Source organism: Scyliorhinus torazame, chromosome 10 (assembly GCF_047496885.1).
Source record: "Scyliorhinus torazame isolate Kashiwa2021f chromosome 10, sScyTor2.1, whole genome shotgun sequence".
Lineage (NCBI taxonomy): Eukaryota > Metazoa > Chordata > Chondrichthyes > Carcharhiniformes > Scyliorhinidae > Scyliorhinus > Scyliorhinus torazame.
The window spans coordinates 190,926,933-190,951,495 of NC_092716.1; the positions used below are offsets into that span (position 1 = coordinate 190,926,933).

A 24,563-nucleotide genomic window follows, 5' to 3' on the forward strand; every position below is an offset into this window, starting at 1 on the left:
CCTTCTCCAGACTCAGCATCGACCAATTCCTTCTCTTTGGTGAATACTGATGCAAAGTATTCATTTAGTACCTCGCCCATTTCCTCTGGCTCCACACATAGATTCCCCCGCCTGTCCTTCAGTGGACCATCCCTTTCCCTGGCTACCCTCTTGCTTTTTCTGTATGTGTAAAAAGCCTTGGGATTTTCCTTAACCCTATTTGCCAATGACTTTTCGTGACCCCTTTTAGCCCTCCTGACTCCTTGCTTAAGTTCCTTCCTATTTTCCTTATATTCCACAAAGGATTTGTCTGTTTCCAGCCTTCTAGCCCTGACAAATGCCTCCTTTTTCTTTTTGACAAGGCCTACAATATCTCTCGTTATCCAAGGTTCCCGAAATTTGCCGTATTTATCTTTTTTCTGCACAGGAACATGCCGGTCCTGAATTCCTTTCAACTGACATTTGAAAGCCTCCCACATGTCAGATGTTGATTTACCCTCAAACATCCGCCCCCAATCTAGGTTCTTCAATTCCTGCCTAATATTGTTATAATTAGCCTTCCCCCAATTTAGCACATTCATCCTAGGACCACTCTTACCCTTGTCCACCAGCACTTTAAAACTGACTGAATTGTGGTCACTGTTCCTGAAATGCTCCCCTATTGAAACTTCTACCACCTGGCCGGGCTCATTCCCCAATACCAGGTCCAGTATAGCCCCTTCCCTGGTTGGACTATCTACATATTGTTTTAAGAAATCCTCCTGGATGCTCCTTACAAACTCTGCCCCGTCCAAGCCCCTGGCACTAAGTGTGTCCCAGTCAATATTGGGGAAGTTAAAGTGTCCCATCACAACAACTCTGATGCTTTTACTCCTTTCCAAAATCCGCCTACCTATCTGCTCCTCTATCTCCAGCTGGCTGTTGGGTGGCCTATAGTATACCCCCAACATTGTGACTGCACCCTTCTTATTCCTGATCGCCACCCTGCAGTACAGCTGTGATATTCTCCCTAACCAGTAGCGCAACTCCTCCACCCCTTTTACATCCCCCTCTATCCTGCCTGAAACATCTAAATCCTGGAACGTTTAGCTGCCAATCCTGTCCTTTCCTCAACCAGATCCCTGTAATGGCAACAACATCATAGTTCCAAGTACTAATCCAAGCTCTAAGTTCAGCTGCCTTACCTGTTATATTTCTTGCATGAAAACATATGCACTTCAGGCCACCAGTCCCGCTGTTTTCAGCAACATCTCCCTGTCTGCTCTTCCTCAGAGCCATACTGGCCCTATTCCCTAGTTCTACCTCAATATTTTCACCTTCTGACCTATTGCTCCGGTACCCACCCCCCTGCCATACCAGTTTAAACCCTCCCATGTGACACTAGCAAATCTTAGTTCTGTAAGATTTGATTGTTCCTCCTCTTATGCCTTGTCTACTGTCAATGAATTGGCAGAGAGAAGAGAGAAATAGAATGATGACCATTTCACACTGCTATTGATGTTTTAATCTAGGTTTGCAGCTCTGAGTGAATCATCACTGAGGTTTCAGTGTGGCGTCTCAGAGGCTCACACTCCCTTAATTCTGATTCAGAGATTTTGGGGGTTCAAATCCCACTTCAGAGATTTGAGCGGGTAATCCCAACGGTCCACATTATATATTAATGATTTGGACGAGGGAACTAAATATATCTCCAAATTTGCAGATGATACAAAGTTGGGTGGGAGGGTGAGCTGTGAGGAGGATGCAGAGATGCTTCAGCAGGACCTGACAGGTGGAGTGTGTGGGCATACACATGGCAGATGCAGTATAATGTGGATCAATGTGAAGTTATCCACTTTGGAACCAAAAATAGGAAGGCAGATTATTAATTGAATGTGTGTATATTGAGAGGGGTGGATACTCAGCAAAACCTTGGTGTCCTTGTGCATCAGTCGCTGAAAGTAAGCGTGAAGGTACAGCAGGCAGTAAAGAAGGCCAATGGTATGTTGGTCTTCATAGTGAGAGGATTTGAGTATAGGAATAAAAATGTTTTACTACAATTGTATCGAGCATTGGTGAGGCCACAGCTGGAGTATTGTGAGCAGTTTTGGTGTCCTTATCTGTGGAAGGATGTTCTTGCTATGGAGGGAGTGCAGCAAAGGTTTACCAGGCTGATTCCTGGGATGGCGGGACTGTCCTTTGAGGAGAGACTAGGATTATATTCATTGGAGTTCCGAAGAATGAGAGAGGATCTCATGGAAACTTATAAAATTTGATGATCAGCAGGCTCGAAGGGCTGAATGGCCTACTCCTGATTCTATTTTATGTTTCCACGTAATCCAGGCTGACACTCCAGGTGTGGGACTGAGGGAGAGCTGCACTGTCAGAGGATCAGTACTGAGGGAGTGCTGCACTGTCAGAGGATCAGTACTGAGGGAAGCTACACTGTCAGAGGGTCAGTACTGAGGGAGTGCTGCACTGTCAGAGGATCAGTACTGAGGGAGTGCTGCACTGTCAGAGGGTCAGTACTGAGGGAGTGCTGTACTGTCAGAGGATCAGTACTGAGGGAAGCTGCACTGTCAGAGGGTCAGTACTGAGGGAGTCATACCATCATAGAATTTACAGTGCAGAAGGAGGCCATTCGGCCCATTGAGTCTGCATCGGCTCTTGGAAAGAGCACCCTACTTAAGCCCACACCTCCACCCTATCCCCGTAATCTAATAACCTCACTTAACCTTTTGGACACTAAGGGAAATTTAGCACGGCCAATCCACCTAACTTGCACATCTTTGGACTGTTGGAGGAAACTAGAGCACCTGGAGGAAACCCACGCAGACACGAGGAGAACATACAGACAGTGACACAAGCCGGGAATCAAACCTGGGACCCTGGAGCTGTGAAACAACTGTGCTACCGTGCCGTCCTGCAATGAAGTTACTGTGAAAAGCTCCTAGTTGCCACATTCCGGTGCCTGTTCAGGTACACAGAGGGAGAATTCAGAATGTCCAATTCACCTGACAGCACGTCTTTCGGGACTTGTGGGAAGAAACCGGAGCACCCAGAGGAAACCGACGAAGACACAGGGAGAATGTGCAGACTCCACACAGACAGTGACCCAAGCCAGGAATCAAACCTGGGACCCTGTAGCTGTGAAGCAACCGTGACCCACCGTGCTACCTGTCAGAGGCTCAATACTGAGGAAGTGCTGCACTGTCAGATGGTCAGTGCTGCACTATCAGAGGGTCAGTACTGAAGGAATGCTGCACTGTTGAAGGGACAGTACTGAGGGAATGCTGAACTGTCAGAGGGTCAGTTCTGAGATAGCGCTGCACTGTCAGAGGGTCAGTACTGAGGTAGCGCTGCACTGTCAGCGGGTCAGTTCTGTGGGGGGGGCTGCACTGTCGGAGGGACAGTACTGAGGGAACGCTGAACTGTCAGAGGGTCAGTTCTGAGATAGTGCTGCACTGTCAGCGGGTCAGTTCTGAGGGAGTGCTGCACTGTCAGGCGGTCAGTGCTGCGGGAGTGATGCACTGTCAGAGTTCTGAGGGAGTGCTGCACTGTCAGGGGGTCAGTGCTGAGGGAGTGCTGCACTGTTGGAGGTGCATCTTTCAAATGAGACTTTTAAACTGAGGCCTCATATGTCTTACTAGGTGGCTGTCATGGATCTAATGGCCACTGTTCTGAGGAAGAGTAGGGGAGTTCTCCGTGGTGTCCTGGGTTAATGTTTATCCCTCAGTCAACATCGCTGAAACAGGTGATCTGGTGATTATCATATTGCTGATTGCAGGTGTTTGAGTGCATAGATTGGAGCCTGTGTTTCCTATGTTACAGCAGTAACTACACTTCAAAAGTACTTAATTGGCTGTGAGGATCTTTGAGACGTCCTGAGGTTATGAAAAGCTCTCTAGCAATTCACGTATTAATTTCATTTTCCAGACTTCTGTTAGTGAACATTTAGTGAACAACATCACCATCTAGTGGCAAAGTCAAGGACTACCACACCCTAGCCATTCACTCCCAACTTGTCTGATATTTTTTAGGGTTTCAGGGAGGGTATTGCAGGGGCTTACTGAGACCCTTAAGTGGCCAGTGAATGGTATTCTGTCACTGGTGGTGAGGGGGCATTGGGAGGCCCACATCATGTGGGAAGCTTCAGCTGTTGTTGGGCAAGGATGTGGGGAATTCTTTGGAGGCTCCCTGGGCTATTTGGTTGTGCCCACCTGCCCCTCCCCACAAACCAGGTCATCCCTCCCCTTTAACCCTTTCCCTCTGGAATCTGGCCCTCCAATATCCTCACTCACCTTCCTGAGACCCCCGATCCCAGATTTACCTGGGCTCCTCAGTACGGTGGGACTGCCTGCGGTTCCAGCAATGGCCTTCTCCCACTGCTGAGTCCCCAGACATAGCCGTCAGTGGGTATGGTTGGCAGGCTCTCTAAATTGGGGCTTCATCCCAAGATATATGGGGTATAAGTATCACCTAAAAGCCATTAATGTTGCTCCCAGCATTTAACCTCAAGGATTGTGGTGTTCAGGCCGGAAAGTGGAGCTGAGTCCATAAAAGATCAGCCATGATCTCATTGAATGATGGAGCAGGCTCGAGGGGCCAGATGGCCTCCTCCTGCTGCTAGTTCTTATGTTCTTATGTTCTCACAGCTCCAGGGACCCATGTTCAATACCGGCCTCGGGTGACTGTCTGAGTTGGGTTTGCACTTTCTCCCTGTGCGTACTTGGGTTTCCTCCGGGTGCTCTGGTTTTCTCCCACAGTCCAAACATGTGTACGTTAGGTGGATCGGCCACACTAAATTGCCCCTTAGTGTCCAAAAGGGTAGGTGGAGTTACGGGGATAGGGCGGTGGCGTGGGCTTAAGTAGGGTTCCTTTGTAGACTAGATGGGCAGAATGGTCTTCTGCACTATTGATTCTATGAAAGGTTGTGACATCTTTTCTTGCCAAAGTGAATTGCAGATGAGAGTAAACAGTGCTCAATTCTCCTGAGTAGGTGTGGGGCAAAGACTTACAAGCTAATGAGGAATTGAGCAATGCCACTGAAACCGGGGGACATTTCATTTGCGGATTTAGTTGCACTTGTTCAGAATCAGCACAATCCTAAGTCCTCAGTGATTCTAAATTCCATAGCCATTTTCGTAAGGCAGGATAGCTGGTAGCTAACTTTGTTGCTGAATTACATCAACTCTGAGCGTTGTGAGTTTGGGCTGTGTAGAGGACATGCTCCGGGACAGATTAGTCTGTGGCATTAATGAGTACAGCATACAATGCCACCTTTTAGGAGAATCCACACTGACTTTCAAGAAAACACTGGAAATTTCTCCAGGGATGGAAATGGCTGCAAATAATGCCAAAGACATTCAAAAATCGAATGGGGGGGCTCAGGAGGGTGAGGTGCATCAAGTTAGCATGGACAGTTGTGGGGGAGCACACGAGGCAAATAATTGCAAATTCATGGTCCCTGTCCGTCACAATTGCAACATAAAGGGGTATTTGGCTACAAAGTGAAGGGGTGTGAAGGGCCAGTCAAAGGCTGGGCAGGGAAAGTTCAAAGAAGCCTCAGTCAGTGGCGCACCACACAGAGCAGGGAGCGGAGTGCTCCTATAACATGTTCAATGTGAGTGAATATGGTGCTAATCTATGCTACAGTAGAGGTTGATGGGAAAAAAGTGAAGATGGAGGTGGACACAGGAGCCTCTGGATCTGTCATCAGGTACAGAAAGGCTTGGGGCTCTAAGCAGGCGCTCACCCTCTCTCTGGCAGGGATCAAACTATGGACATACACCAGAGAGTCTATATCATTGCTTGGGGCTTTAGAGGTGGACATTGCATCCAACAGCCAAGAAGCAAGAGCACGAGTCCTGGTAGTAAAAGGGAATATGCCTCATCTGCTCAGGATGACTGGCTCAATAAAATCCAGTTGAATTGGGGTGAGTTAAAGCATCCACAGGTGATAGATGATGCCATTCAGAAATATCCTGAGGTTTTCACAGATGAAATAGGCACATTGTGGGGCACTGCAGTTAAGTTGTTTGGGGACTTTTTTCAAACCTAGGGCAGTGTTTTACGCCATGAAGGGCAAAGTGAAGGAGGAGTTGGAGTGCCTGCAGAGGCTAGAAATCATTGAGTCCATTCAGTTCTCATGCCGCCAGCCCCAATTGTACCAGTTCTTAAAAATGATTGCATGGTCCTCATATGCACGGATTACAAACCCAGCGTCAATCAAGTCTCCAAGCTATTTTCAACTCTTGTAGGAGGCAAGATGTTCTCAAAGTTTGGCATGAGCCACACCTAACAGCAGCTCTTGTTAGAGGAGGACTCAAAACAGTATGTCACAATCAACGCTCACAAAGGTTTGATCAAATACAACTGTCTGGTTTTTGAAGTGTTCTCTAATCGAGCGATTTTTCTAAGGACAATGGACAATCTGTTGCAGAGGATTCCCTATGCAGCAGTTTACTTAGACAACATCTTGATTGCAGGGAAAGCTGAGGAGAAGCACCTCAGTAACCTAGATCAGATTTTCATGGACAGGGCTGCACCTAAAACGTAGCAAGTGCGTCTTCCAGGCACAGAGTGTGGAATATCTGGGTCAGAAAATCACAGTGCACGGTCTGTGTCTGGTGGAAGAAAAAGTCAAAGCTATCAAGAAAGCTCCAAACCCCAGGAATGTGTCCGAGCTACAAGAAGCTTTTAAGTTTTAGTACCAGCTGAATTTGTGGTCAGTTGGAGATATGTAGTGAGCATGAAAGCAGCTCTCACATCTCTGCTGGAAACGAAGGTTAGAGAAGGAACATCTCTCTCAGCTTTGCTAGAAGAAAGGCCATCCATGGAGTAATGGTTCAGAAAACAAGCGCAGAGATCGGAAAAACAACTAGTTAACAAAACTGGAGAAATGAAGAGCAGGTTCCAAGAAGTCTGACATTAAAGGTACTGGAACAGAGCACTGTTCAGTAAAGACAGACAGAGTTGAGAAAAAGGCTGAGACACCAGAAAGAGATCTGAAGTTTTTTGCAGGTTTGCCGGTGGAACGTGAGTTGAAATAACTATGGAAGTCGGTGACTGGATCCCGGAGTTTGTGTAAAAGCAGTTAAGACAAAGGAAACCTAAAAGAGGGTGGTGTAAAATCCTCGACCGGATTTGTTGTTAAAAGTGGAGCAGAAACTTGGTTTCAAAGAGACATTTGTAAAAACCTGGACTGGATTTTGGAATGCAAATTGCTAAGGGAAAGCATGATTATGAGAAAAGATTCTAAAGCATGTTTCTAGGAGTACAGTTTGGAAACTCTCACCTGATCATCACCTGGGAGAATTCTTTTTTATTTTAATTTTATAAATTTAGAGTATCCAATTCATTTTTTCCAATTAAGGGGCAATTCAGCGTGGCCAATCCACTTACCGTGCACATCTTTGGGTTGTGGGGATGAAACCCACACAAATACGGGGAGAATGTGCAAACTCCACACAGACAGTGACCCAGAGCCAGGATCGAACCTGGGACCTTGGTGCTGTGAGGCAGCAGTGCTAACTACTGCGCCACCGTGCTGTTCCTCGGGAGAATTCTGAAGAGAAATACACAGATACTAACTTGGGTTCAGAGCAGAGTGTGTATTTGATCACAGTCATCTTGTGTGCTTAAAAGGGACTTATTGTATGAATGAGATCATTGTAGTTTAAGATGTACTTTGTAATCCATGTTGCAGCATGACATGTTTACATAGGCTGTTCCATTATAAATGTTAACATACAAATGCCATTTTTCATTGACTCTTCTGCTCTGAAGTTTTCCTTAACCCAATCACTTGTACTTTCTGTTTTATTTCTCAGCTCTGAGACGAGCTCACAGCTTCAATCTTCCAGCAACCAACAGGCAAGCAACATGGAGGAATAAAATCCAGACAAGTAAGAAGAGAAACCTTATTAAACTGTTTGTCGTTTTCAAACTTTATGCTTGTTCTTGAACATCCAAGATTTTAATCTCCGTAATTGGTGTCTTGCCTTCAGCTACCCGGGCCCAAAGGTCATAAACCTCTCCCCCTTTGAAACACACCTGGGAACCGAACTGATGGTCATTTGTCCTAATATCTCCTTTTTTGTCTCAGTGCCAAACTTGCCTGAAAATAGCTCCTGCGAACTGCCTTGGTTCGTTTTACTATGTTATAGGTGCTATATAAATGCAAGTTGTTGTTTAGTAGTTGTAATTGTATGAAGTGTGCATACATTACATTAACCTATATTTTATGACTGTTATCAGTATTTTGATAAGTGGAGTTTAAGTAAGAGTTTGTATCGAGGATCCTTATTGCTTCCCAGAAGCACTTTACATAGAGGCTGGTTTAGCACAGTGGGCTAAACAGCTGGCATGTAATGCAGAACAAGGCCAGCAGCCGGGTTCAATTCCCGTACTGGCCTCCCCGAACAGGCGCCAGAATGTGGCAACTAGGGGCTTTTCACAGTAACTTCATTGAAGCCTACCTGTGACAATAAGCGATTATTATTAATACATGCTATTAACATCAGTGAACCGTGTTGTGTAGGCAGTCATGGGCACTATTTAACACGCATAAACAGCAAGATCCCATAGACATCACTTATTTATTTTAATCATGAATTGTTCTTGTAGTACTGCTGTGGAATCCTTAACATCCACCAGATCAAGTAGGGTGTTAGGGTGTGACGTCTTGTCTGAAGCAGAGCAGAGCTCCCTCTGCACTGCACCTGGAGTGTAAGCCTAGATTCTGTGCTCAAGTCTTGGAGTGAGTCTTGAACCCACAACTTTCTGACACAGAGAAAAGACTGAGGAAAGACCCACTGAGTCACAGCTGACAACAGGACCATTAGTTTTAATTGATTCTCAGGAAGTGGCACAGCTGATATTGGTCAACATTTATTACCCATCCCTAGTTAGCCTTGAGAAGGTAGTTATGAGCGACACCCCTATTTATAATATAGTTGGGATTATGGCGACATGGCTGCAGGGTGATCAGGGTTGGGAATTGAACATTCAGGGGTATTCAGTATTTAGGAAGGACAGGCCAAAAGGAAAATGCAGTGGAATTGCATTGCTGGTTAAAGCGGAAATTAATGCAATAGTGAGAAATGATATTAGTTCTGACGATATTGAATTTGTATGGGTAGAGCTGAGAAATACGAAGGGGCAAAAAATGTTCGTGGGGGGGTTGTATTTAGACCCCCAAACTGCAGAGTTGATGTTGGGAATGGCATTAAACAGGAAATTAGAGATGTATGCGATAAAGGAACATCTGTAATTATGGGTGACTTTAATCTGCATGTCGACTGGGCAAATCAAGTTAGTCACACAATACTGTAGAGGAGGAATTCCTGGAGTGCATACATGATGGTTTTCTGGAGCAATACATTGAGGAACCAACTGGAGAAGTAGCCATCCTCGACTGGGTACTGTGTAATGAGAAAGGAATCATTGGCAATCTAATTGTGCGAGATCCCTTGGGGGGGTCCATAATATTTAATTACTTTTTCATCAAGATGAGAGTAATATAGTTGATTCTGAGACGAGGGTCCTGAATCTAAATATAGGAAACTACAATGATGTGAGGTGCGAGTTGGCTATGATGGTTTGGGAAATGTTACTTGATGGGATGATGGTGGACAGGCAACGGCAAACATTCATAGAGCTCATGGGTGAAATGCAACAATTATTTATTTCCGTAAAACAAAAGTAAAACAGGAAAGGTGACCAAACCATGGCTTACAAGATAAATTAGGGATAGTATTAGATCCAAGGAAGACAAATTGGTCAGGAAAAGCAATAGAACTGAGAATTTGAAACAGTATAGAATCCAGCAAAAGAAGACCATGTTAGATTAAGAAGGGGAAAATAGAGTACAAGTGTAAGCTGGCGGGAATATAAAACTGACTATAAAAATTTCTGTAGGTATGTGAAGAGAAAAAGATTGATGAAGACAAATGTAGGTCCCTTAAGTCAGAAACAGGGGCATTTATAATGGGCAACAAAGAAATGGCTGACCAACTAAATACATACATTGGTTCCAACTTCACAAATGCAGACACAACAAACATGCCAGAAGTGTTGGGGAACACAGGGTTTAGTGAGAGGGAGGAACTGAAGGAAATCAGTATTAGTAGAGAAATTATGTTGGGGAAATTGATGGGATATAAGGCTAATAAATCCCTAGGGCCTGATAATCTACATCTCAGAGTACTTAAGGAAGTGACCCTAGAAATAGAGGATGCATTGGTGGTCATCTTCCAAGATTCTATTGACTCTGGAACAGTTTCTACAGATAATAATTTTTATGATTGTCACAAGTAGGCTTACATTAACACTGCAATGAAGTTACTGTGAAAATCCCCTAGTGGCCATACCCCGACGCCTGTTCAGGCACACTGAGGGAGAATTCAGAACGTCCAATTCATCTAACAACACGTCTTTCGGGACTTGTGGGAGGAAACCAGAGCACCCGGAGGAAACCCACACAGACACGGGGAGAACGTGCAGACTCTGCACAGGCAGTGACCCAAGCCGGGAATTGAACCTGGGACCCAGTCGCTGTGAAGCAACAATGCTAACCACTGTGCTACCGCTGCAGAGTAGCTAATGTAACCCCATTATTTAACAAGGGAGGAAGATAAAATAGGGAATTAGAGACCAGTCAGCCAGGTGTTGGTAGAGGAGGAAATCCGGGAGTCCGCTATCAAAGATTTTAATAATAATCTTTATAGCAGAATACTTGGAAAACAGTGGCAGGCTTCGACAGAATCACCATGGATTTACAAAAAGCTTGACCAACCTACTGGAATTCTTCGAGGATATAACAAGTAGAGTTGATGAGGGGGAGCCAATGGATGTGATTTATTTGGACTTTCAGAAGGCTTTTGACAAAGTCCCACATAAAAGATTAGCGTGTAAAATTAAAACACATGGGCTTGGGTGTAGTGTATTGAGATGGATAGAAAACTGGTTGGCAAACAGGAATCAAAGAATAGGAATAAATGGGTCTTTTTCCAAATGGCAGGCAATGACTAGAGGGGTACCACACGGATCAGTGCAAGGACCCCAGCTATTCACAAAATACATTAATGATTTAGATGATGGAACTAAATGTAATATCTCTCAATTTGCAGACGACACAAAGCTGGGCGGGAGGGTGTGTTGTGAGGACGATGCAGAGATGCTTCAGTGTGATTTGGACAAGCTGAGTAAGGGGGCTGAGTAAGTGGCAGATGCAGTATAATGTGCATAAATGTGAGGTTATCCACTTTGGTAGCAACAACCGGAAGGCAGATTATTATCTAAATGGCTATAAATTAAGAGAGGGGGATGTTCAACGAGACCTGGGTGCCCTCATACACCAATCGCTGAAGGTAAGCATGCAGGCAGTAGAAGGCAAATGGTAGGTGGGCCTTCATAGTGCGAAGAGTTGAGCAGGGCTGTCTTGCTGAAATTATGTCTTGGTGAGCCCACACCTGAAATTTTGTGTGCAGTTTTGGTCTCCTTATCTGTGGAAGGAGGTGCTTGCTGTAGGGGGATTTCAGAGAAGATTTACCAGACTGATTCCTGGGATAGCAGGATGATATATGAGATGGTTAGGATTGTATTTGCTGGCGTTCAGAAGAGGGGGTTCTCATAGACACCTATACAATTTTAACAGTACTAGACAGAATAGATATAGGAAGGATATTCCTGATGCTGCGGGGTGTCCAGAACCAGGGGTCATAGTATAAAGATATGGGGTAAACCTTTTAGGACTGAGATGAGGAGAAATTTCTTCGACCAGAGAGTGGTAAGCCTGTGGAACCACAGGAAGCAGTTAAGGTCAAAATATTGTATGTTTTCAAGAAGGAGTTAGATACAGCTCTTGGGGCTAATGGGATCAAAGGATATGGGGGGAAAGCAGGAAGAGGTTACTGAATGGGGCCCTTTGAGTTATACATGTGATCCAGCCCGGTCAAGTGACTTGACAGTTGAATGTCCACCTCTAGTTCCCAGGTCACTCTGCTCAAACTACAGTAGAGATATTGCAGCCATAGTGTTGAATACTGTTTAACTTTCCATTAGCGTGGGCTGTTTGGGGACAGATCCTGACCCTCCGATGTTCACCTGGACCCGCCTGCTTGGCATTTTTTCCAAATGTGTTTGTGCCTCCAGCTTGTGGGGAGCTGATGCTAACTGTCTCATCTGAAGTGCTCGCAACCCACTAATTCTCAAGGTCGGTTCCCTCCTTTCAAACACACATATCTAATCTCTGAACATTGTGGCCTTGTTCAGTTTGATAACACTGTCTTTAAAGAAAGGTTACGACAGATTATTACAGTTCAGCAAGTTTTAACAGAAACCAGTGATTTTCCCATCGAGTTGTTCTCAGCCTCTCAAGCATAATGATCATTTGATTCAATACAATTGGGGCAATAATTGAAAACCACACTTTCTTACAGTTGTTAAAGTCATTTATTATTAGCCTGCCCTGGAGATCATTTCAAAGACAAAGTAGGATGGATGTTGCAAATAGGTATTTTTGAAACTGGGCCACCACCCAGCTGAATGAAGTTTTAGAAGTTTAGTCACTGTTACAAGAGAGGAAACACAGCACCCAATTTGCGCATAGCCAGCTCCCATGAACAGAAAATGCTAATGGCCAGATAGTGTGTTTTTGCTGATTGCGGGATAGTTATTGGCCTGGACACAAAGAAAACTCTCGTTCCAAACAGTGCCATGAGATCTCTTCCATCAGCCAAAAAAGGCAGACAGAGCCTCGGTTAAATGTCTTATCCAAAAGACGCCACAACACTCGGACAGTACAACACTCCCGCATCACCCCAATGGAAATGTTAAGTTGGGAGTTGACCCTTCAACCCAGAGGCAACAGGCTGTTCGCCACTGAGCCAAGGCTTAAAATGTATGGAGCAATTTACAGCATGTTGAGATTAAAGGAATTGTTATAGCTTGTCTTTTACTAGCTTAAAGTTAGTCTCAAAGCCTTAAATGCCTTGATGTGGAGATGTCGGCGTTGGACTGGGGTAGGCACAGTAAGAAGTCTTACAATACCAGGCTGAAGTCCAACAGATGTGTTTGCAGTCACTAGCTTTCAGAGCACAGCTCCTTCACTCACCTGATGAAGGAGCTGCGCTCCGATAGCTAGTGATTCCAAATAAATCTATTGGACTTTAACCTGTGTTGTAAGACTTCTTACTGTGCCTTAAATGCCTGTATGATGTAATTAGATTGGATGTAGTTTGATGTACTGTATAGTAATTTCACAGAAAATGTTGCTGCTGAAAAATGCAACTTTGAATGGAACACTGTTAAGTGATTCAGAGATTTCCATTACAACCAGTCTAAAAGCTTTAGGTTCTGTAGAGCATTTCACACCAGAAAAAGGCATGAAAACATGATACCTTAGGGCAGAATGGTGGCGCTGTGGTTAGCACAGCTGCTTCATGCCGCCGGGATCCCAGGTTCGATCCCAGCTCTGGGTCACCGTCCACGTGGAGTTTGCACATTCTCCCTGTGTTTGCGTGGGTTTCGCCCCCACAACCTAAAGATGTGCAGGCTAGGTGGATTGGCCACGCAAAATTGCCCCTTAATTGGAAAATATGAATTGGGTACCTAAATTTATTGTAAAAACCATTATATCCTGTAAGTTTAAATGCGGTTTCCGGTGGAATATTATAAAAAATTTAAGGATAGGTTGGCACCCCTGATGGTGGGGATGTTTGAGGAGGCGATAGGGAAGGGGGTGTTGCCGCAAACCTTGGGGCAGGCATCGATTTCCCTGTTGCTAAATAAAGATAAGGATCTGACGGAGTGTGGGTCGTATCGGCCCATATCACTTCTGAATGTGGACGTAAAAGTGTTGGCGAAGGTACTGGCGGGTAGGCTGGAGGAATGCCTCCCGAAGGTAATAAGGGGGGATCAGACGGGGTTCGTGAAATGGAGGCAGCTGTTTTCGAACATTAGGAGGGTTTTGAACGTTGTTATGGCACCGGCAGAAAGAAAGGAAACAGAGGTAGTTGTGGCATTGGACGCCGAGAAGGCGTTTGATCAGGTAGAATGGGGGTACCTGATTGCAGTGCTGGAGCGGTTTGGGATTGGACCAAGGTTTGTGAACTGGGTAAAGCTATTATATAAGGAGCCGAAGGCGAGTGTCCGCACAAATAATATCAGTTCGAGATAGTTTTCTCTCCACCGTGGGACGAGACAGGGATGTCCTATGTCCCCCCTGCTGTTTGCACTTGCGATTGAGCTGTTGGCCATCGCATTGAGAAGTTCGGGAGCATGGAAAGGAATAGTGCAGGGGGGAGGGGGGATAGAGCATAGGGTGTCCTTATATGCCGACGACTTGCTGCTGTATGTGTCGGAACCGAGTGCGTCGATAGGAGGAATATTGGAGCTACTGCGGGTATTTGGGTCTTTCTCGGGGTACAAGTTGAACCTGGACAAGAGTGAGTACTTTGTGGTGTCTTGGCCGGGGGTGGGGGCAGGGGTGGGGGGGCTGCCATTCCGTAGAGCAGGGACTCATTTTAGGTATCTGGAGGTGCAGGTTGCCCGGGAGTGGGGGAGGCTTCGCAGGTACAACATCACTAGTTTGGTGGGGAGAGTGAAAGCCGATCTGGCAAGGCGGGATGGTCTCACTCTGTCACTGGCGGGTCGGGTACAGGCGGTTAAAATGAATGTGTTGCCACGACTCCTGTTTATTTTTCAATGCCTACCGATTTTCCTGCCAAAGTCTTTTTTCAGGGAGATTGAGGGAAGGGTTACCTCATTCATATGGGGAGGGAAGGTGGCCAGAGTGAGAAAGGTGCTGCTACAGAGGGGAAGGCAGGCAGGGGGTTTGGGTCTTCCGAACCTGCTGTACTACTACTGGGCGGCGAATGTGGAGAAAGTACGGAGCTGGGTCAGAGGGGTTGATTCTCAGTGGGTCAGAATGGAGGAGGGTTTGTGCAGGGGGTCGGGTCTGAAGGCACTTGCAACAGCGCCGCTCCCGATAGCTCCAGGGAAATATTCAGGGAGTCCGGTAATAATAGCTTCATTGAAAATCTGGAGGCAGTTTCGCCAATACTTCGGGTTGGGTTTAGGGTCAAGGGAAATGCCGATTCGGCGGAACCACAGGTTTGAGCCAGGGAGGTGGGATGGAAGTTTTCGGAAATGGGAAGAGAAGGGGATTAAGATGCTAAAAGATTTGTTTCTTCGGGGTCGGTTTGCGGGATTGAGGGTAGCTGGAAGCGAAGTATGGGCTAGAGCTGGGAGAAGTGTTTAGGTACATGCAGGTTCGGGATTTTGCCAGGAAGGAGATACAGAGCTTCCCAGAGGAACCGGCCTCCACATTGCTGGAGGAGGTGTTGACAACAAGGGGACTGGAGAAGGGGGCAGTGTCAGCGGAGTACAGAGTTATTTTGGAAGAGGATAAGGCACCACTGGAAGGGATCAGAGCAAAGTGGGAGGAAGAGCTGAGAGAGGTTATAGAGGAGGGGGTCTGGTGTGAGGTGCTCCGGAGAGTGAATGCCTCCACCTCGTGTGCAAGGTTGGGGCTGATACAGCTGGAGGTGGTATATACAGCGCACCTCACGAGGGCGAGGATGAGCCGATTTTTTGAAGGATAGAGGATGTGTGTGAGCGTTGCGGGGGGGAGGGGGAGGGGGGGGGCCCGCTAATCACATTCATATGTTTTGGTCCTATCCAAAGCTAGGGGGGTACTGGAAGGAGGTGTTTAGGGTAATTTCCAAGGTGGTGCATGTGAAACTGTACCCGGGTCCCCGGGAGGCCATATTAGGGGTGTCGGACCAGCCAGGGTTGGAAATGGGTGTGGAGGCAGATGTCATAGCCTTCGTCTCGTTGATCGCCCAAAGGCGGATCCTGCTGGGATGGAGAGCAGCCTCTCCACCCTGTTCCCTGGCGTGGCGAGGGGACCTGTTGGAATACTTGACCCTTGAGAAAGTTAAGTTCGAACTGAGGGGAAGCTCGGAGGGCTTCTACAAGTCATGGGCACTATTTATTATGCACTTTCAAGAACTGGATAACATCGAACATTAGTTGGGGGGGTGGATGGGGTGGGGTGGGGTGGGGGGGAGGGGGGCTGTGTAGATTAAGGGTGACTATGGGTAATCCCTGATTCCTTTTTGTCATTTGTTTATGTAAACATGCGGCTGATGTTTGGGAGTTGGTGGGCGGATGGGATCGTAGTTATTACGGGGATTGACATATCTTGCTGATTATTGTTTATTGTTGATGGGTGTAAATGCGGGAGAAAATGTGAAAAAGGAGAATAAAAATATATATTTTTTTTAAAGTTTAAATGCTGTAGGCCACTAAAATTCTATTGAGATAAACAGAATATCATTAAAAATTTAAAAATTTAAAAATATAATAGTTATATGTCAACACATGTCCCCACTCACCACATCGTCCACTCACCACATCTCCTACTCACTATGTCTCCTGCTCACTATGGCTCCTGCTCACCATGTCTCCTGCTCACCATGTCTCCTGCTCAAAAAACAAAGAACAAAGAACAATACAGCACAGGAACAGGGGCGGGATTCTCCGACCCCCCGCCGGATATTCGGCGGAGGTGGGAATCGCGCCGCGCCGGTTGGCGCCCCCCCCCCGGCGATTCTCCGGCCCGCGATGGGCCGAAGTCCCGCTGCTGGAATGCCTGTCCCGCCGGCGAGAATCAAACCACCTCTCTTACTGGCGGGACAAGGCAGCGCAGGCGGGCCCCGGGGTCCTGGGGGTGGCGCGGGGCGATCTGGTCCCGGGGGCACGGTGGCCTGGCCCACGATCGGGGGCCCACCGATCCGTGGGCGGGCCTGTGCCGTGGGGGCACTCTTTTCCTTCCGTCTTCGCCATGGTCTCCACTATGGCGGAGGCGGAAGAGACCCCCTCCACTGCGCATGCGCGGGGATGCTGTGAGCGACCGCTGACGCTCCCGCGCATGCGCCGCACGGCAAAGTCATTTCCGCACCAGCTGGCGGGGCACCAAAGGCCTTTCCCGCCAGCTGGAAAGGCTCGGCCCCTCAAGATGCGGAGAATTCCGCACCTTTGGGGCGTCGCAATGCCGGACTGATTCGCGCCGTTTTTGGCGCCGGTCGGCGGACATCGCGCCGATTGCGGAGAATCCCACCCCATGTCCTTCGGCCCTCCAAGCTGTACCGGCCGATGCCACATCTGGGCCGGGATTCTCCCCTACCCGGCGGGGTGGGGGGTCCCAGCGGGATGGAGTGGTGTGAACCACTCCGGCGTCGGGCCGCCCCAAACGTGCGGATTTCTCCGCACCTTTAGGGGCCAAGCCCTCACCTTCAGGGGCGAGACCCGCGCCGGAGTGGTTGGCGCGCCGCCGACCAGCGGGAAAGGCCTTTGGCGCCACGCCAGCCGGCCATGGTGAAGACTGTGGCCGAGGCGGAGGGAAAAGGGTGCCCTGACGGCCAGGCCACCGGGGGGGGGGCACTCCCCGGGGCCAGATCGCCCCGCGGCCCCCCCAGGACCCCGGAGCCCGCCCGCGCCGCCTAGTCCCGCTGGGAAGAGAGGTTGTTTGATTCTCGCCTGCGGGACAGGCATTCCAGCAGCGGGACTTCGGCCCATCGCAGGCCGGAGAAGCGCCGGGCGGGGCCCGCCGACTGGCACGGCGCGATTCCCGCCCCCGCCGAATATCCGGTGCCGTGGAATTCAGCAACCGGCGGGGGCGGGATTCACCCCAGCCCCCGGCGATTCTCCGACCCGGCGGTGGGGTCAGAGAATCCCACCCCTTCCCGATTCTCTCACTCACCACTGATTGTGCTCCTCAGCTCTTCTTTTCCTTGACCCTCTCGATCACCGCCTATTCCATTCCCTGGCCCTCTCACTCACCGTCAATTGTACCTCTTAAACTTTCCCGTTGGCTGACCCTCCAGCCCACCAACCCTCCAAATTCCTGACCCTCCAGTTCAACAAGCTTCCCTCTCCCTTACACTCTTTCTCCTCAAAGTTTCCGCACCTCCCGCTCCCCAGCCCTCTGGCTGCCGACCCTCCCGCTCAACAATCCTCGTGGGGAGTGCGAGGGTCAGGGAGTGGGAGGATGGATCAATTGGAGAAACTGCTCCAAATGGCGCTGATCAGGCCCCGTAACCCTACATAATGCACGGTGTGAAACAATGGTGGTGTGAATCCATAACAGTAAAAGTAAATACCAGCCCTATTAAAAACATACTGTTAAATCGAAACAAAATGGGCAACTTAAAGCCTACTGTAATTTGTTTCACTGTTTTCCATTTGGGTGTGGTCAGGAATAAGTACAAATAAGGCAACAGGAAACAACATTTCCGCAATGGGAATTATGAAGAAAGTTTCAATCCTGTTTTTCGGTGAATTTGCATTATTGGGATTAAGGACAATACACTCTTCATCCATGAAGGGGAAAAACAGCAGTGAGAGTTCCAGCTCCTGGTTGCTATGTAGTTAGTCCTGCTGGGGAGAGAATGCATTTGTGACTCTGTGGATGATGATGTGAGGATAGTCACAATGCACCTCAAGGTCAAACAATCCAACCCTACTTCCTGCCAGGACTCGCACACAAAAGGAGCGGTTACTTTGATTTCATACTGGAAGGGGGCAACTGTCCATTGATCCTCAGCCCAACAGCATTCAGTGATTCAGGATTAAGGAGCAGGAAACTGTAGCACAGTGGTTAGCACAGTTCCTTCACAGATCCAGGGTCCCAGGTTCGATTCCCGGCTTGGGTCACTGTCTGTGCGGAGCACGTTCTCCCCGTGACTGCGTGGGTTTCATCCAGGTGCTCCGGTTTCCTCCCACAGTCCAAAGATTTGCAGGTTAGGTGGATTGGCCATGATAAGTTGCCCTTAAGTGTCCAAAAAAGGTTAGGTGGGGTTACGGGGATAGGGTGGAGGTGTGGGCTTAAGTAGGGTGCTCTTTCCAAGAGCCGGTGCAGACCCGATGGGCCGAATGGCCTCCTTCTGCACTGCAATATAATTTTATGAGTAATCCTGTAGTGGTAGCCACGCTGAAGATTTTAGGACAATTTTGGCAGTACTTCAAGTTGAGGGCAGGATCGACGGTGATGCCGATAAGAAGGAATCACAGGTTCGAGCCAAGGAGGATGGATGCGAGGTTCCGGGGATGGGAGGAGAAAGGGGTGAAAGAGATGAAAGATTTGTTTCTGGAGGGACGATTCGCAAGTTTAGAGGAGCTGGGGGTGAAGTATGGGCTCCAGCGTGAGGAGGGTTTAGATATATGCAGGTGTGGAATTTTGTAAGAAAGGTTTTCCGAAGCTTCCTGGTGGTACCTTCCTCCTCGATGTTGGAGGAGGTGCTATCGGGACGTGGGGGGGAAGGGGGGGGTCCCAGCGATCTCAAAGCAAACTTGATTCTCTCCAATTTTATGAACCCCGCCATGTCATTAATCCAGGCCTCCAGGCTAGGGGGCTTCGCCTCCTTCCACAATAGCAAGACCCTTCGCCGGGCTACTAGGGACGCAAAGGCCAGAATTCCGGCCTCTTTCGCCTCCTGCACTCCCGGCTCATCCACTACTCCAAATATTGCTAGCCCCCAGCTTGGCTTGACCCGGACTTTCACCACCTGGGATATTACTCCCGCCACTCCTCTCCAGAACCCCTCCAATGCCGGGCATGACCAAAACATATGGACATGGTTCGCTGGGCTCCCTGAACATCTTTCACATCTATCCTCTACCCCAAAGAACCTACTCAGCCTCGCCCTCGTCAAATGCGCTCTGTGAACCACCTTAAATTGTATCAGACTGAGCCTGGCACACGAGGAGGAGGTATTAAACCTACCCAGGGCGTCGGCCCATAGCCCTTCCTCAATCTCCTCCCCCAGCTCCTCCTTCCATTTACCTTTCAGTTCTTCTACTAGCGCTTCCCCCTCTTCTTTCATCTCTTGGTATATTTCCGACACCTTGCCCTCCCCGACCCATACCCCTGAGATCACCCTATCTTGAACTTCTTGTGCCGGGAGCAACGGAAATTCCCTCACCTGTCCCCTCACAAAAGCCCTCACCTGCATATATCTAAATGCATTTCCCGGGGGTAACTCAAATTTCCTCCACCACATTCTCAAGGACAATTACGGACAGGGAACAAATACTGGCCTTGCCAGCGACACTCGCATCTCACAAATGAATAAAAACAAACACAAAAATAGAGAAAGTGTCGTCATTTTCTTCACTGTTGTGCCTTTAGCTGTCTTGAGGGGGCAGTAGCATCTTGTGTGGTAGAACTGCAATAATCTCTTGTTCAATTGATTACATGATTAGTGGGCCATCATTCTCTGTTTATAAAATATACATAAATGATCAATTTGTCCATTAATAATGTAGTAAATAGCTTGTAAAATAGGAATGACTGGTTTGGTCCGTATCAGTTACTGCACTTTGAAGTCATTGACTGTACATGAAAGGTTGCTGAGAGATATGATGATGTTCAGAGTTGCCCAAGAGTCTTCAGGAACTGAAAATTAAAAGTTAACATCCTGATCATTGCCCTTTCCGTTAAAGAGCTGCCCCTGCTACTGAGGAAGAAGATGGAACCAGCAACGAGAGAAACTGCCTTGAATCAAGTGAACTCCGCTGAGAACACAGACCACGTTGTTGAGGTATGGTCAACCTGTCATTATCTACAGACATTTGTATTATTTTAAGATTAGCTCACAGTAATTTAGGAACCCAGTTAAAAGAAAGAAAGAACTGGAATTTCTACCGTGCCTTTCCTCTCCTGAACGCTCAAAGCCAATGAGGTATTTTTGAAGCTACAGTGGCGATTGTAGGAAATGCAGCAACCAATTAGTACACAATCAAACAATAATGTGATAAATGGCCAGACCGCCTGTTGGTTGAGGGATAAATGTTCGTTGAGGGAGAAAGGAAGAACTTGCCACCTGAATGGTGGCCAGAGGACCTTTGACGTCAAACTGAGAGGGCAGATGGGGCCTTAGTGTAAGGCCACATCCACAACACAGCACCCTAACAGTTCTGCGTTGGCTACATCGTCATGTTTGAGTCTTTGGAGTGGAGCCTGAACCCGCGCCTTTCTGACTCCGAGCAAGAAAGCACTACCCAGTGAGCCATGGGTTTTTAAAATTTAGAGTACCCAATTCTTTTTTTCCCAAAGAAGGGGCAATTTAGCGTGAACAATCCATTTACTCTGCACATCTTTGGGCTGTGGGGGTAAGAACCACGCAAACATGGGGAGAATGTGCCAACTCCACACGGACAGTGACCCGGGGCCAGGATCGAACCCGGGCCCTCACCGCTGTGAGGCAGCAGTGCTAACCACTGCACCACCATGCTACCCAAGTGAGCCACGGTTGACAGAGAAAGATCACAGAGGACAGTCTGGCTGGTCCTACAGCTTGAAACGCAGGTGTCAACAATTTCCTCTAACATGAGTCAATGTATTCAGGAGAGAAAAGGGAGGAGACTGTGAAATAAAAGAAAACATTATTGAAGGGCACAGAAATGTAAATATTAATATTTATGATCACAATGACGTTCTGCCAATCTGTGGCGGCAAGATATTGGATACGCGGAGCTCTTATCAGTCGCTGCGCCTGGACATGAATGCAAACAGATTGAGGCATTGTTAATGGACAAAGCCAGCGTAATCTCTTAATTAGCACAGAATGTTCTTTTGTCTCATGGTCCTTGGAAAAACAGCATGAACTGGCTTATTGTCTGCTCATTATGGAGGCACAGCAGATTTATACTCTCATAGTTAAGCCACAGAATAGGAATTTCTGAAACAATTTGCTGGTACATTTCTCAATTGTCTGTGAAAACGAGTAAAGGAATGACAGATGATTTGGATATTTGGAGAGTTCTTCGTCCAAGGGCTCTTTCTTCCTTATGTATTCATTGATATTATTTTTGTTCAGCTGGATCTGATGGGCCCGAGAATCTGTGTGGAGTGGCTGGGTGGGGTAGGAGCTCACAGTTGGGTGGATCTCCCTGTTTAGGCCACTTGGTTATAGGGATCATTAAAGTGGTGGACATAAAGGGACTGGCCTGGTTTGCAAAGGCTGCTCCCCAACTAGTGAGCAATGCCAGAGGAGATTGGTTAGCTTCCATGGAAATTCCAGAGTCCACTAAGCAAACCAGGTACAACAGCTGGTTCCTGGGAGGAAATAGAAGTCAATTTCATCTTAATCGGTCTGTAGGGGGCTGCTGACAGTTCCAGTTCAAAGCTAGTTTTTCAACGACCTAATTCCACTTTGCATTGATGTATGTGTCAGTGTGAATGTGCGTGTGTGTATGTGTGTGTGTGTATATATATGAGTGCAACTGCGTGTGAGTGTGTGCACCTGAGTTTGTGTGTGTGTGTATATGTGGGTGTGTTTTTGTGTGTGTATCTGAGTTTGTATATGTGCCTGTGTGAGTATGTATGTGGATGTGTTTGTGTGTGTGTATGTGCCTGTATGAATATATATGTGGGTGCAAATGTGAGTATCTGAGTTTGTGTGTGTGGGTGCAAATGGATGTGAGTGTGTGTATCTGAGTTTTATATGTGCCTATGTGAGTATATATGTGGGTGCAACTGCGTGTGAGTGTGTATCTGAGTATATGTGCACGTGTGTATATATATGTGGGTCAATTTGTGCATGTATCTGAGTTTGTGTATGTATATGCCTGTATGAGTATATATGTGGGTGTTGCCTGAGTATGTTTGAGTGTGAATCTGTAGGATGGGGGTGTGTGAATGTGTGGTATAGTTGTGAGTTAGTGTGAATGTGGATGTGAGTGAATGTAAATGACTGTGTGCGAGTAAGTTTGAGTGAGTATGGGAATTGGTGTGAATGAGTTTGTGTGGTTGTGAGTGAGTGTGAATGTGTAGGTGTGTGAGTTACTATGTGGTTTTGTGAGTGGGTGGGGTTGTGGGGTAATGTGGGTATGGGTGAGTGTGTATGTGATGAAGGTGAGTGAGTGGGTGGGTATGTGTAGGTATATTTACCACTAACCAGGTACTAGTACTTTGTCTAAGTGGTTTAGACAGTGAGTTCCAACAGGCCACATGCCGATGGGGAGGGCAGCGGGAAAGGTTACAACTCAACTGAGTACCATTCACACTGGATGACCACACAGCTACATTTCAGTACCGGTCGATAGTCAGCAATCTGGAGCAGGAGTCCTAGTCCATGTTTTCCACTCAGGGTACACTGTGCAAAATTACTATCCTAATCCCAACCAAGTCAACACCACACAGACTTTGGTCACGTCTCACAGTTTATCTTTGAGGGATATCAGCTCTGTGATCAGTACTCAAAAATATTTTTGTAGGGTTGTGAGGAAAGAGCAGGGGGAATGGGACTAATTGGATAGTCCTTTCAAAGGGCTGGCACAGGTACGAAGGACTGAATGGCCTCCTCTGCATTGTATGATTCTATGATTAGTTGAGCTTAAATGCAAATGGCATTGGGATCAATGATAAAACTGGAGATTAAGTGCTGCACTTTGGGAGAGGGTTGAAGAATGATATCACTGAGTATTCAGTATGAAAATTCTGAAGCTACAAAAATTCCAAATGAGAATTTGTTGATTGTATTCGCGCTTTCTGGTAAATTCCTCAAACCTCAAGAGGCAGGGGTCCAACATTTAAATTCTCCCTGCCATGCTCCAGTTTAATTTACTTCCCAAAGGCCGGCTGTAATCATTGAATATTTATCCATCCCACTTTATAGAGATCCCACCCCACATTATGACTGTGTTTGTGTGAGTGTGATTAGCCTGTTATCCACAATGGTTGGTATAAAAGGGTCCAGCTATTACCATAACCAACGCAAGAATGTTCCTTTGGTTTTATTCTAATCTGACCTCCAGCCTTATTTATACTGCACCTTCTCAAGGGCATTTGGGGATGGGCAATATGTGCTGGTCTTCCCAGCAGTACCCGCACCCCAAGAATGAATAAGAAAGAAATTCAGTTTGTAAACACCACTTAGGAGCGATTCAAGAGGCATAAGTAGTAGAAGTTAATTGAATATAGCAAATCGCAATTTATTTATATTTCTTGAATTCACTGCAGCTCAATAAGTTGTGAACTGATGTAAACAGGGCCTGAAATAAATTAAGTGTTAAATGCTGTACCAGAAATATAAATTGACATTAATGTAAATAGATAAGATTTATCCCATTTTGTCCAATTTCAGCAACTTTTTGTTTTAAATGTGGACGATTTGACTGGTGGGGAGTAAAGTTTTGTGCCATCCAGGCTTTGGTCAAGTTCCCAAGTTTCACACTTTATTACAGAGACACAGCAATCTGAAAAAAGCCACAGTAATTTCATGCTGAGTTCATCTGACCTGGAATTTGAAATTTCCAAGGAGCTGCAATTGCCCTCTGACTGACCTTGGGCGATGGGTTATTTGAATTTGCCTATTTAAACCACTTCTCCACAGGAAAGACTTGAGTTCTAGATTTATAAGGGCAGGCAGATTAGCAACAATGATGGATTGACGATAAGTCAGGATGGTGTGTAACTTGGACTGGGACTTGCAGGTTCCCATGCATTTGCTACCCTTGTACTTCTAGGTGGCCGAGGCCACCAGTTTGGAAAGTGGTGTTGAAGGAAGTTTGCTGATTTGCTGCAGTGTATTTTA

At 47.1% G+C, this 24,563-nt stretch overlaps 1 protein-coding gene across 1 annotated transcript in view; it reads left to right on the forward strand.

Annotated features, from left to right (window-relative positions):
• The window catches only part of LOC140384457 (F-actin-monooxygenase mical2-like), a 371,552-nt gene that overhangs the window by 240,842 nt on the left and 106,147 nt on the right, over window positions 1-24,563 (forward strand). The window contains exons 29-30 of the mRNA XM_072466174.1: window positions 7,791-7,865; window positions 20,470-20,567. Of these exons, the coding sequence (XP_072322275.1) occupies window positions 7,791-7,865; window positions 20,470-20,567 (173 nt within the window). The remainder of the gene's footprint in view (window positions 1-7,790; window positions 7,866-20,469; window positions 20,568-24,563) is intronic.